Source organism: Myxine glutinosa, chromosome 4, assembly GCF_964187855.1.
Source record: "Myxine glutinosa chromosome 4, kmMyxGlut1.1, whole genome shotgun sequence".
In the NCBI taxonomy this organism is placed as follows: domain Eukaryota; kingdom Metazoa; phylum Chordata; class Myxini; order Myxiniformes; family Myxinidae; genus Myxine; species Myxine glutinosa.
The window spans coordinates 182,715,292-182,729,482 of record NC_136264.1 but is presented as its reverse complement, the minus strand read 5'-3'; the positions used below and the strand labels follow the sequence as shown (position 1 = coordinate 182,729,482).

At 43.7% G+C, this 14,191-nt stretch overlaps 1 protein-coding gene across 5 annotated transcripts in view; it reads left to right on the top strand.

Annotated features, from left to right (window-relative positions):
* The window catches only part of LOC137425542 (sodium- and chloride-dependent taurine transporter), a 340,062-nt gene that overhangs the window by 149,786 nt on the left and 176,085 nt on the right, over nucleotides 1–14,191 (top strand). For all 5 annotated transcript variants that reach the window (XM_078776784.1, XM_068114081.2, XM_078776782.1 and 2 more), the window contains exon 6: nucleotides 7,056–7,159. In XM_078776784.1, the coding sequence (XP_078632910.1) occupies nucleotides 7,056–7,159 (104 nt within the window). The remainder of the gene's footprint in view (nucleotides 1–7,055; nucleotides 7,160–14,191) is intronic.

Below are 14,191 nucleotides of genomic sequence, written 5' to 3'. Positions count from 1 at the left end.
TCGAGCAGATTAGGAAGCTGAGTCACGAACATAGAGTCAGTAAGCTTGTTTTTCCGGTTAGGTGGAGGTCGGTAGAGGCAGAAGAAATGAAGAGTGTTTTCTGACAGAGTGAAGGTGACATGGGCTAGCTCGTAGGATGAATGGTCGAACGAAAAAGTCGTGGTGAAGGAGACAAAGGGAGAGAAGTTGTCTCTGTAAATAACAGCCACGCCCCCACCCCTAGAGGAGCGAGGAAATGACTGCAGGGTGTATCCAGGTGGGGTGAGATCAGCACACCTCGCTTCGTCGCCACTGGGTCAGAGCCAAGTTTCGGTCAGAAAAAGCACGTCAATATCATTATCTTGAATAAAAGAGGTAATTTCGGTTCGCTTGTCAGGACTACTTACAGACTGAGCATTGAATAAGGTGATATACAGGTCAGAACGGTGTTGTTTTGGTGCTGTGTATGTTCTGCAGGGATAGATGAGGTTATTGAAGTTGACAGGGGACACGTTTTCGCAGGAATTATTAAAATGTGGGTCGGACCGTCGCTGGGCGCGATGAGAAATCACAATCGGTATTTTTCTTTGCTTTCTCCTCCCGCCTCGCTTTGCGCGTTTTCTCGGGAGACCAACGCCGATTTCAAGTTCTCTGAGGCCTGACACGAGTCCAGGAGTCAATCGAGTGGTGTTGTTTAAAGACAAAAGTTTTTGCCGAGTGTAGCGAATAGGCCTCGGGATAGAGGAGTTAGAGCGGATAGTCGAGCTCGGTACATGCAATGGTGCGTGCAGATGTAGGGCGTGCGATGGGCCGGGCGATGGGGCGTGCGATGGGGCATGCGATGGGCTGGGAGATGGGCCGGGCGATGGGACAAGCGATGGGGTGGGCGATGGGACGTGCGATGGGGCGAGACAGGGAAAAGAACTGTCTTGTTGAGAGGCACACACCGGGGCTGCGTGAGGCTCAACGAAAAAACATGGCGGGTACTTACAGTTCGAAATTTTCAACTTGGTGGCGAGTAAAAACAAAAGTACTGCAAATCTCACGGGCAGACACACCGCCATAAGCCAGGAAACGAAACAGGGATCCATCACAATCACAAAAGCACAACACGACAGCACACGCTAAATCCAACAGAATCAATCAAATACACAGGACGACCGACTCAGCTCAGCCTGCTAGGCGAATGACCCGGAAGCCTCAACTCTGTGTTTGCCTCTAAATCTTGTGTCCCAAACCCATCCCTCTCTGTACCCACCGTACCCAGTCGTACCCAGCTGCTCCTGGACTCTGTGTCCTTTCCTCCTGACAAGGTGGGAAAGTTTTTGTCAACCCTCGACTGTGATTCTGCAACTGGACCTGACGGCATCAGCCCACGGGTCCTAAAATCCTGTTCTTCCACTCTTTCACTCCCTCTCTCTGTTCTCTTCACCCTCTCTTTTGCTGAAGGTCATCTTCCATCTGCTTGGAAATCTGCCAACATCACCACTTTGCACAAAAAGGTGCAAAAACAGATCCCAGCGACTACAGACCAATCAGCCTTCTCCCAATTATCAGCAAAGTCATGATCATTGCTTCAGATATGAAATCTTTCCTCTTCCCCAATGGCTTGATCTCTGATCATCAATTTGGTTTCCGACCTGGTCACTCTACTCTGGACATGCTGCTTCTGCTTTCTCAACAATGGATGGAGGTCCTCAATGCCAAACAGGAAATTAGAGCAGTCTCCCTTGACATATCACGTGCCTTCGATACGGTCTGGCACCCCGCTCTGCTCACCAAACTCTCCTCTTTTGGTATCCATGGAAATCTCCACGCATGGCTGGCGGACTTCTTCTCTAGTCGTAGTCAACGTGTGGCCCTGAATGGGTTTCTCTCATCTCCTCTTCCTCTTCAGGCTGGAGTTCCCCAAGGCAATGTTCTGGGCCCTGTGCTTTTTCTGGTCTTCATCAATGATCTCTCTGACTCTCTTGAAAATCCTCTCTATATCTTTGCTGATGACTCTACTCTCTGTTGCTCCATTCTTCATCCCTCAGATCGGCAGTCTGCAGCCTCCTCACTCTCTGCAGACCTGGACAAAATCACAGACTGGGCAAACAAGTGGAACATGTCTTTCAATCCTGACAAATCTCACACTCTTACGATGTCTCTCCGAAAAGACCGACTGGACAACCCTCCCATCCACTTTCTGAATAATCCTCTCCAAGAAGTTCTGTCACTCAAGCTTTTGGGTCTCAATATCTGCCATGATCTTTCCTGGGAAAACCACATTTCAAATCTGGCCTCCAAAGCCAGTCGACGACTGGGCATCCTCCATCGTGCGAAGTCCTTCCTTGGCACACCTGAGCTCCTCACCACATACAAGGCTTTCATCCACAGCTCAATGGAATACTGCTCTCCCCTCTGGGCTGGTGCTCCTGCCTCACACCTAGCTCGTCTTCACGCTGTTGAAACCAAAGCATTCAGAATCATTGGAATCTCCCGCGATGAAGCTAACTCCAAGGGCCTCTCACTCACTCACCGCAGGCAGGTTGCTGGTCTTTCCGTCTTCTACCGACTCCTCTCTGGCCTTGCCCCCCTCCCCCCCAGCTCTCTCTGGGCTCTGTCCCGCAAATATTCCTACAGATCGCACAAGATCTGCCTGCAACCCTCTTATGGTTAAACTGCCAAAATCAAGACTCACTGCTCACCTTCACTCCTTCATTCCTCTTTTCTCCCGCCTCTGGAACAAACTCCCTCGCTCTCTTCAATCCCACTCCACCCTCCAGGTCTTTAAAACAGCTGTTCACCACCATCTCTTATCTTCCCCCATCCAAAACCTTGATCTTTTCTACCTCCGCTAATTTCACCCCAATTCCACTCTTTTGAAATACCAACTTCTGTCCTGGAAGTCCTTGGTGTCCTTGTGTTTTATACTTCTCCCTCCCTCCCCCCCCCCCCCCCCCCCCACCTTCCCACGCCTCCTCCCCCAAGCCCTCTCCCTTCCACACATCTCCCTGCTCTCAAATGTTGTGTTTGTGTGCTTTCCCTTCTTTCCCCATCTTGTCTTCCGCTCCCTCTTTTTATATATTTTGTTTGTCTGGTTGATTTGTTTGTGAAATAAATGTTAGCTCTTTCACGAGCCTCGATTCAGTATCCAAAAAAAAAACCAAAAAAAAAAAAACTAAGGACCACATTTGCAACAAATGGATTACTCACGACTCTCGCGTCGGACCCCATCTGCCCGTCATTCACGAGTACAGAATTTCAAAAGTTTGTGGCACCATCAGAATAGGGTGTGCTCCATCGCACTTCGCGCTCTCAGAAGGCCTCCTAATCGGCTGGACATGTGAACAGTATGCATTTCATAGTTAACTTGGAATGAACTTTCAATTAAGATTGGGTTTTACTGCTATTCATATTTTTTGGGCATCATTGGTGTCAAAAGCAAACTGCAAGGTGGTCAATGGTATTGTTTTTATTTGTAGTTAAACTAGGGCATGCCCGTACTATATATATATCTAAAATTATATCCCCCCCCCTCTATTTACATGAAATGGTTTGGTCCATTCGCAAAGCCAAAGCGAACGGCTTGCGAGTACGGTGACAATCCCCCCCCCCCCCCTCTATTTACATGAAATGGTTTGGTCCAAAGCGAACGGCTTGCGAGTACGGTGACAACCCCCCCCCCTCTATTTACATGGAATGGTTTGGTCCAAAGCGAACGGCTTGCGAGTACGGTGACAATCCCCCCCCTCTATTTACATGAAATGGTTTGGTCCAAAGCGAACGGCTTGCGGAGTTTGGTAAAGAAATCGCCATAGCTCGGTAACTACTTGTCCGATTAATTTAAAACCTTGAAAAGGCACATCCTCGGGTCCCCAGCAATATACCTGGCAAGTTTCAAGTATATCGGACCCGTGGTTGTCGAGAAACAGCGGTCGCATACACACACACAGACACACACACACACAGAGATTACTGGAATTATAGATAGACTAGGGCATGCCCGTACTATATATATATCTAAAAGTATATCCCCCCCCCTCTATTTACATGCAATGGTTTGGTCCAAAGCGAACGGCTTGCGAGTACGGTGACAATCCCCCCCCCCCCCCCCCTCTATTTACATGAAATGGTTTGGTCCAAAGCGAACGGCTTGCGAGTACGGTGACAATCCCCCCCCCCCTCTATTTACATGAAATGGTTTGGTCCAAAGCGAACGGCTTGCGAGTACGGTGACAATCCCCCCCCTCTATTTACATGAAATGGTTTGGTCCAAAGCTAACGGCTTGCGGAGTTTGGTAAAGAAATCGCCATCGCGTGCACAAATGCGCAGGAAAGCGAATGAATCGCAAATTAGTTTTAATTAGTTTTAAAACATAGTTTAACGCCCGAGCGAGTTTAACGCAATCGCAAATCGCATCGCAAAGCGAAAGAATCGCAAATTAGTTTTAATTAGTTTTAAAACATAGTTTACCCGTACGTGGGTGCCCGTTCCTTGCCAAAAAAAACAAAAAACGCTACCCGTACGCTCTACCCCGCCCGTACGCCCGTAAACAAAAAAAACAACGCTCTTCGCTTCCGCCCTTCGCTCTGACTGAATTGGGAGAAATAATGCGCATAAGAAATCGAGAAATTATTATTTTCTCCGGAAGAAATCGAATTACGAACCGTAATGGCGCACGCGCTGGGCTCGGCTCGCTCTCACATCGGCCACGCCTACGCAATAACGCGTTCTGTGATTGGCTGCCGGAAGTGCAGTCTTCACTGTCCGGAAGGTCGCAAATCGCAGTTACGATGAATCGCAAATTAGTTTTAATTAGTTTTAAAACATAGTTTAACGGCAACATAGTTTTCCAACGGGAAATAAATGAATACGCTCTCAAATGTGCCATCCGAGGCAGAGTCTGTTCGCCACGTTCGGCACACGTGATAGCTCGCTGCTCTCTGATTGGTTGAATCGTTTTTTGGACATAGCTCGGTAACTACTTCTGCGATTAATTTAAAACCTTGAAAAGGCACATCCTCGGGTCCCCAGCAATATACCTGGCAAGTTTCAAGTATATCGGACCGGTAGTTGTCGAGAAACAGCGGTCACAGACAAACATACATACAAACATACAAACATACAAACATACAAACATACAAACATACAAACATACACACAGAGATTGCTGGAATTATAGATAGATAAGGAAAAAAAAGAAAAAAGGAAAGAAGTGACATTGTGTTTCGTGAATTTTTGACACAGACAGTTGAACATTATGAGTGGCTGAAAATTTTGGATGTTGGCATTGTCATTTACTAGGGCATGCCCGTACTATATATATATCTAAAATTATATCCCCCCCCCCCCTCTATTTACATGAAATGGTTTGGTCCATTCGCAAAGCCAAAGCGGACGGCTTGCGAGTACGGTGACAATCCCCCCCCCCCCCCCTCTATTTACATGAAATGGTTTGGTCCAAAGCGAACGGCTTGCGAGTACGGTGACAATCCCCCCCCCCCCCCTCTATTTACATGGAATGGTTTGGTCCAAAGCGAACGGCTCGCGAGTACGGTGACAATCCCCCCCCTCTATTTACATGCAATGGTTTGGTCCAAAGCGAACGGCTTGCGGAGTTTGGTAAAGAAATCGCCATAGCTCGGTAACTACTTCTCCGATTAATTTAAAACCTTGAAAAGGCACATCCTCGGGTCCCCAGCAATATACCTGGCAAGTTTCAAGTATATCGGACCGGTAGTTGTCGAGAAACAGCGGTCGCATACACACACACAGACACACACACAGACACACACACAGAGATTACTGGAATTATAGATAGATAAGGAAAAAAAAGAAAAAAGGAAAGAAGTGACATTGTGTTTCGTGAATTTTTGACACAGACAGTTGAACATTATGAGTGGCTGAAAATTTTGGATGTTGGCATTGTCATTTACTAGGGCATGCCCGTACTATCTATATATCTAAAATTATATCCCCCCCCCTCTATTTACATGAAATGGTTTGGTCCATTCGCAAAGCCAAAGCGGACGGCTTGCGAGTACGGTGACAATCCCCCCCCTCTATTTACATGAAATGGTTTGGTCCAAAGCGAACGGCTTGCGAGTACGGTGACAATCCCCCCCCCTCTATTTACATGGAATGGTTTGGTCCAAAGCGAACGGCTTGCGAGTACGGTGACAATCCCCCCCCCCCCCCCCCCTCTATTTACATGCAATGGTTTGGTCCAAACCGAACGGCTTGCGGAGTTTGGTAAAGAAATCGCCATAGCTCGGTAACTACTTCTCCGATTAATTTAAAACCTTGAAAAGGCACATCCTCGGGTCCCCAGCAATATACCTGGCAAGTTTCAAGTATATCGGACCGGTAGTTGTCGAGAAACAGCGGTCGCATACACACACACAGACACACACACAGACACACACACAGAGATTACTGGAATTATAGATAGATAAACTCCATGTTTCTTCGCAAAATGCTGGTGTTGTTCACAGGTGCGCCTTATGTTAAGAGGACATTTGGATGTGTGTGAGGTAAGCATGTTTAAGCTTAAAATGTAGGGGTATGTCATGCAAATATGTCGTGATGGCATTCCATAAAATGATTGTGGTGTTGTATTGTGGTATCATCCTACCTTGTCATTCCTTCCAACCTTGTTGGTTGTTTTGGGGGGATCTCGTCCTTTACATGTATATCGGACCGGTAGTTGTCGAGAAACAGCGGTCGCATACACACACACAGACACACACACAGACACACACACAGAGATTACTGGAATTATAGATAGATAAACTCCATGTTTCTTCGCAAAATGCTGGTGTTGTTCACAGGTGCGCCTTATGTTAAGAGGACATTTGGATGTGTGTGAGGTAAGCATGTTTAAGCTTAAAATGTAGGGGTATGTCATGCAAATATGTCGTGATGGCATTCCATAAAATGATTGTGGTGTTGTATTGTGGTATCATCCTACCTTGTCATTCCTTCCAACCTTGTTGGTTGTTTTGGGGGGATCTCGTCCTTTACATGTATCGCCATTTTGTCGTCGATGAGTAAAATGGATCTTGCCCTCTGTGGGTGTGTTTCCCAACAGGTTTGGCTGGATGCCGGGACACAAGTCATTTTTTCTAACTTTATTGCCTTCAGCATGCTGCCATCTCTTGGAAGCTACAATGAGTACAACTACAACTGCTACAAGTGAGGTTTTTCGTTTTCGCTTCAGCCTCGGTGTTCTCAATGGTGCCCAAAATGTTCAGTATTTTAAATATAACAAGAAGAAAAAAACGTGAAATGTCATAGCCCAAGTAATTTTAGTAATTTTGCAGTCAGTCAGCCATCAGTCTGTCATATTTGGTCAGATTTGAAAACAAAATCTTCCACATATGCATACTCTCATGTATTGTCTTTGCACGAGGTTTGAACAAAATCGGACAATGTATGTTCAATAAATGGTTGGAGACATGTTTAAGTAACAAAATGGCTGCCAGTCGGCCATCTTGGATCGTAGGGGAGAGGCAGGTTAGTTGATGCACTTTTCAGTTATGTTGCCCTATAATGAAGACTGTTAGCTCGACAGGATTCATGAATTGTCCAAAATAAATAGCAGGGTCTTGTACATATCTGTGAAGCATGCCAGATCCGCTGCATTATAAAACTTGGAATGGTGGCTCACAAAAAAACTGTTTGTCAAACGTATCATCTGACCTGACCAAGTGGGTTAGTTGATACACCTTGGTAGGCGTGAATGAGTTAGATGATACATCGATTTACATGGTATTTCTGCCAATGGTAACAAATTAGCATGCACATAATTACAGATACACATCAAACTAGGCTACATACCATCATTTCTGTATAATATTTGTACTAATGGTATTTTCAGAGTCAATAAGCACTGTTAATTAAAGCTGTTTGTTTGTTAACTCAACTGGACTATGTCCAGCTGAGTTTTTGTCGACACCCAGTGTCCGTCGTCTGTCTGCCGTCTGTCTGTCTGTCTGTTGTCTGTAAACAATTCGACGTCTATGCTCTAAAAGTCACAAATATTGATTAAATTTGATGAAACTTGTTATGCAGCATTTTTAAGACATAAACTAGTTTGGGATTGCATTTGGGCGTTGCACGAACAAAAATGGTCGCGGCAGGGCGGCCATATTGAAAAATCATTTTTTGTCAATCTGGTACTTCCTAATGTAGCTAGAAGGCTGAAACTTGGTGTGTAGACAGTATGTAACAAACCTCAACACATATAATAAATTCAAGTCTGAAATCTGAGAAAAGTAATTGTAGTTTTACTTTTCATGCCTCACTTAAAACTCAATTTTTTCTAGTTTCCTGTTTAAACATGAGATACCTTCAACGTTGCTGTACCTCTTTAGCACATATAAACTATATAGTTTGTGGTTCTATTATGCATATTCTAACCATATTGATATAGACCAGTTGAGTTCAGGTTCCCTGGAACCTCTAGTTATTTATTCGGTTGTATACCTGCTATGTATACATAGGTAATGTAAAGTATATCTAACAATAGGGCTAAAGGTTAAGTTAGAGAGAAAAAAAGATCTGCCAAACAAATTAATCGGCAAGCATCAAATATCAGGAAAGGAACAAGATTCACAGCTCAGATGGACACAACTCTTATATTCTAAAGATGTACTGTGTAGGCTATCTAGGCCTACATATATTATGATGTATGAAGCCCAGTTACAAATGGCTACAGCATTGTCTTGTAAAAAATAATGAATGGGTTAGTTGATACAGGTCGGTAGGGTTAGTTGATATGCGTATCAACTAACCTACTCAGACTGTGTCATCTAACCCATCCATGGGTTTTTTTGCAACACATGTTTCCCACATGCTTATGTGTATTATCCTGGCAATCAAAGCAGCGTAGGCTGAAAGCCACTTTCATAAGGCATAATCAACCAATGAGAACTCCTGTGAAATCTATGTAGTATTATCACAATAAACGATCTTACCTTTTGTTGGCGTTTTTACTCAGGAGGACAAAAATCAGGTTTTTTGGAGAATCACACTCTTTCTTTGTCTGTAACTTCTTGACCTACTTATCAATGATATGTAATGCAACTAGCTAACAACAGAGGGCAGCCTTTACACACGTTTCATTTTTGAGGACTAGGAGGAAGGTTGTATCAACTAACCTACTGTATCAACTAACCTACTGTATCAACTAACCTGCCTCTCCCCTATCTCACAAAGAAATGACGAGCATATGTAACCCGTCATTCATTATCTGTGTGCAAAGTTTGAACAAGATCGGTAAATGTATGTCCAAAAAATGGTTGAGGACATGTTCAATATCTGGGTTTTTTTTACAACTAAAATGGCCGCCAGTCTACCAGTCAGCCATATTTGATCAGACCACAAAATAAAGTGAAGTGCACGTGCATGCCATCATGTGCTTTGCTGGTGCCAAATTTGAACAAAATCGGACCATGCATGTTCAAGAAATGGTTGGGAATATGTTTAAGTAACCAAATCGCAGCCGGTCAGCCATCTTGGATCCGATTTCGAAAGCAAATGACGTGCTTATGTAAGCAGTCATTCATTATCAGTGTGCCAAGTTTGAACAAGATCGGTAAATCCATGTCCGAGAAATGGTTGAGGACATTTTCAACATCAGGGTTTATGCAACTAAAATTGCAGCCAGTTTGCCATCTTTGACTGCATCGCGCAACAAAATGATGTGCATTTGTATACCATCATGTATTGTCTTTGTGCCAAGTATGAACAAAATCAGTTCATACATATCCGAGATATGGTTGCGGACGGACGGACAGACGAGACCAAATCCATAAGCCCCAGTTTTGGACTAAGTCCAACGGGGGCTAATAATGACAAAACATCGTTTTTTTAAAATTAATACAGCAAAAGTACCCGGCATTGTCGGGTAACACTGAATCGTATCCTGACGGGAATATGATATACGCAATCTGGGTCCATCATCTAGACTCTAGACTACTAGAGGGATTTCTAAAACAGATCGCAGGTACAGTGGAACAGTGGCGTATCAAGGAAAAAAATGACGCTCGGGCGAGATGTCAAATTGCCACCCCTCGTAACTTCCCTTACGTCTTTGAATGGTGTGTGCGTGCGTGTGTGTGTGTGTGTGTGTTTGCGTGTGTGTGTGGGTGTGGTCCCCGTGTGTGTGTGTGTGTCTGTGTGTCTGTGTGTGGGTGTGGTGTTCGTGTCAGAGCTGTAACCTTTTTACCATCTGAGTTTTGTCATCAAATTTTTACCAAAGCTATATTATTTAAATATGAGAAGGCAAAATAATAATTTTGTCAGAAGGTCAAAGATCAGCGTCACATAAAATCATCAATTTTCATGATATTGACAAGAAATTTGAAGAATTTGCATATTGGGTCAATTAATTTGTTCACCAATCAAAAGCTCGAAGCAGGTTGGTTTTTTAGATCTAAAGCTCAAAGGTCAAGGCTGCAGAACATCATCAATTTTCATTTTGTACTTTTAAACTGTTTTCGTTATTTTGAGCATACGGAAAAAGAAGAAGAGGAATATGTCTGAATACAAGCGGATGTGGACGGGTTTTGCATTTTCAGATGCTTTCTGGTTTAGCATTTGGAACTGCTGTTAAATCAATTCTGCAGTTTAAATTTTTAAAATCGGTTCAGATTAAGAGTTCGTAGAGTGTATCGCATTTTAGGCATGAACACCACCATGTCGGGACTCTTACAGGGACCGACATCCTCCTACCCACACACCCACCACTCCACCCTCCTACAACTCTTCCTCCAACCCCCCCCTCCCCCACCCACCCCTCCGACTCCTCTTTCCACTCCCATACAACTCTCCCTTAATCCATCCTACCCCTCCCACTCTTCCCTCCACCCTCACACAACTCTCCGGATGTCACCGGGCGGTGTACGTACCGTTATTTCATTTCCGCACATGGTTAAAAACTAAAATGTGATACGCTCTACAAACGATACGCATCTTACTATAATCTGAACCGATTTTCAAAATTTAAACTGCAGAATTGAGTTTAACAGTAGTTCCGCCTACTAAAAAAGTGTTCATTTGCTAAAAACGTTTCATTCACAAAATGCGTCTCAGAGCAGTGTTGGCGATGTTTGGCTGACCAAAAGTGCCGCCCCCCCAAAAGTGCCACTTTGGGCGGCCGCTACCTTCGCCCTCACCCCCTCTCTACTCTAATGCATGCAGTGGATTGACATCCTATCCCATGGATGTATGAATTAAGTGAAAAATTATTAAGTTAAATAGAAAAAATAACCCCAGAAGGAGAATCACAGCCTCACTTAAATAAAGGAATATATACACTTGGTTATAAAATCGCTAGATATTGTAAATTTTGTCAGATTTCACTCCAGATTTCGACATTTATTTAGTCTACAGGATCCAATCCGCATTTCCGAATACAGATTTTGATGATATGCTTCAATTATGTAATGATTAATCGATCGTGTTTCCAAGGCAAGGCACGTTTGAGTCGGCCAAATCAAAATGGCAGCTTGAGAACCCTGTGAGGTGCAGTGGGCTGACCATGATGGTAGCCATATTGGTAAGGCTTTTTCAGGTTTAAATTGAATTTTGATGTGGAAGGAGTTGGAGGATGAATTTTTGAAGTACCTATGTGAATCCATAAGAATGCAATTGACATTGGTGGAAACTATGTTCTCTCTGCATAAAGTAATCATATTGAAAAAGGTGACAGAAGAAACTGAAATCTCCCATATTAAGTTTGAGGGCAGGGTTGAAATCATTGATAAAGTTGATAAAGGGTTCAAGATCCTCTTTACGAAGGTATTCAAGAGCCTCTTTTGTATTTAACTTCCAAATAATTCTGGCATGAAAATGTCAAACTGGTCTAAAAAAATTCTCAAGTTAACTGCTAAATATTTGCTTAGCTGGGACACATTTTTGTACCCACGATACACCGTTCATATGCCTGTTGGACTAGACGGATTTCTGAGAAATGTGAATGTAAGGTGCATTTTTTGGGAAAAGTTGGGAACCTCACTTTTTAACATACAGACTTGGCATTTAATATGGAATATTTTTTTTGTGGGGGTGAACTTACTTTTCAAGATGTCTTAGAACCAAAAGTTCATTGGAATTATGTTGAAATTATTCTAGATTTTGTTAATGTGACCTTTAAAGGAAACAAAAACCACATTTGCCATTTCAAAACAAATAAATTGATCCTTGAAAGTGATGTAAACTGATATCAAACTCAATTCATGGACAGTACTGTGTTAAACTTCTGTACGTTTTCCAGAAGTATCTCTTTATTTTGCACATTAGCCAAATTTTTAGCCGCGTCGCAGACGCTGCTCATAGAGTGCCCTCTGCTGTTGTTGTTGTTGTTGTTCTTCTTCTTCTTCTTCTTGTTCTTGCAGAGAAGACAAAACCTCAAAGCTCCACCCATTCTGGGAACCATAGCTCCACCCATTCTGGGAGAGCCTTCATATAAACAAATATCCACCATTTTATTAACTCGCATAGCTTTGAGGCCTGTTTTGTAGGCCCATGGTGTCTTCCTCTCTCACACAGTTTTATTTCAAATCAAATTCGATATACCATTTCATTTTTCACAGTCGCTAACATAGTTTTAGACTCGGTTGAAAAAAAACGGGAAGAAAATCCGATGAAAGTTGCCCTTTATAGAACGAAATGAATTCTCAAAGGCCTGTAACTTCAAGTCCATTGAGATTTTTTTTTTTAAATCGCGGCATGGTCAGTCATACACCGCCCGAAATAAGAGATGGGAAAATGCAGAGATACTGTATATTAAAAATTCGTCCATTTGATGACAATCGTCACGATGAAATATTTAATTTATACGTCGTCACAATAATGTGGAGAGAGGAGCATAGCTTAATTCACGTGTCGCCACATACGGGAAATTTCCGAGATATATTTTTTTACAATCACGGCATGGTCAGTCATACACCGCCTGAAATAACAGACGGGAAAATGCCGAGATATATTTAAAATTCGTCCATTTGATGACAATCGTCACGATGAAATATTTAATTTATACGTCGTCACAATAATGTGGAGAGAGGAGCATAGCTTCGTTCACGTGTCGCCACACACGGGAAATTGCCGAGATATATATATTTTTAAATCGTGGCATGGTCAGTCATACACCGCCTGAAATAACAGACGGGAAAATGCCGAGATATATTAAAAATTCGTCGCCACACACGGGAAATTGCCGAGATATATTTTCACTTTGCACAAAAATAACATCAAGTAATCGAATCAATAGGAATGTCCTGTGCCTATAACATCGACGTTATAGGCACAGCTGCATCTAGGCATTGTGTAACATCGACGCGGCTTTTGTTTTAATTAAAACTTTTTGTACTTGTTTTTTTAACAAAAACAAAAGTTAAATTACGACTGGGATTGCCGACAGTAAAATTACAGATCAGTACTTCGTGTAACCCCCACGAGCATTCAGGAGAGCACGGACACATTGAGGCATGCTGTTCACGAGATTTGGCAAGGTTTGGACAGGAATCTCTTGCCATGCAGTGACAATAGCCTGCTGCAATTCACGCACAGAGGTCGGCTGCTGGTCCAAGTGGTCGATTTGACGCGTTAATTCTGCCCACAAGTTCTCTATCGGATTCATATCCGGGGACATGGCAGGCCACTCCATATGCTCTACACCATGGTCAGCAAGAAAGTGTTGGATCATGCGAGCATGATGAGGCCGTGCATTGTCATCTTGGAAGACAAAGTTTCCTCGAAAGGCTGCACGAGCAAATGGAACCAATGTTTCTTCCAGAATGGCCCTATACTTGAACTGGTTCAGGTTTCCATTCAGAACAACCAGGTCAGTTTTGCCCCATGCATGAAAAGCAGCCCAAACGGTCACCCCACCACCTCCAGCTTGGACTCTTGGCACTATACAATCTTTGTTGTAGGCTTCATGCACTTGTCTGTGCACTCGGACGCGGCCATCTTGACGATAGACCAGAAATCTAGACTCGTCACTGAAGATCACATGATTCCAGTGTCCTGGCTGCCATTGACGGTGCTCTCTGGCCCACTGCAATTGGCGCTGGCAGTGTTGTCTGGTCAGGCGTGGCTTTCTCAGGGGACGCCTGGCACGATAGCCTGCTTGAACCAGTCGTTGGTTGACTAGCCTTCTGGATACAGGCACATTTGTCAGTTGCTGCCACTCAGCCCTAAGCCGATTAGCTGACTTGG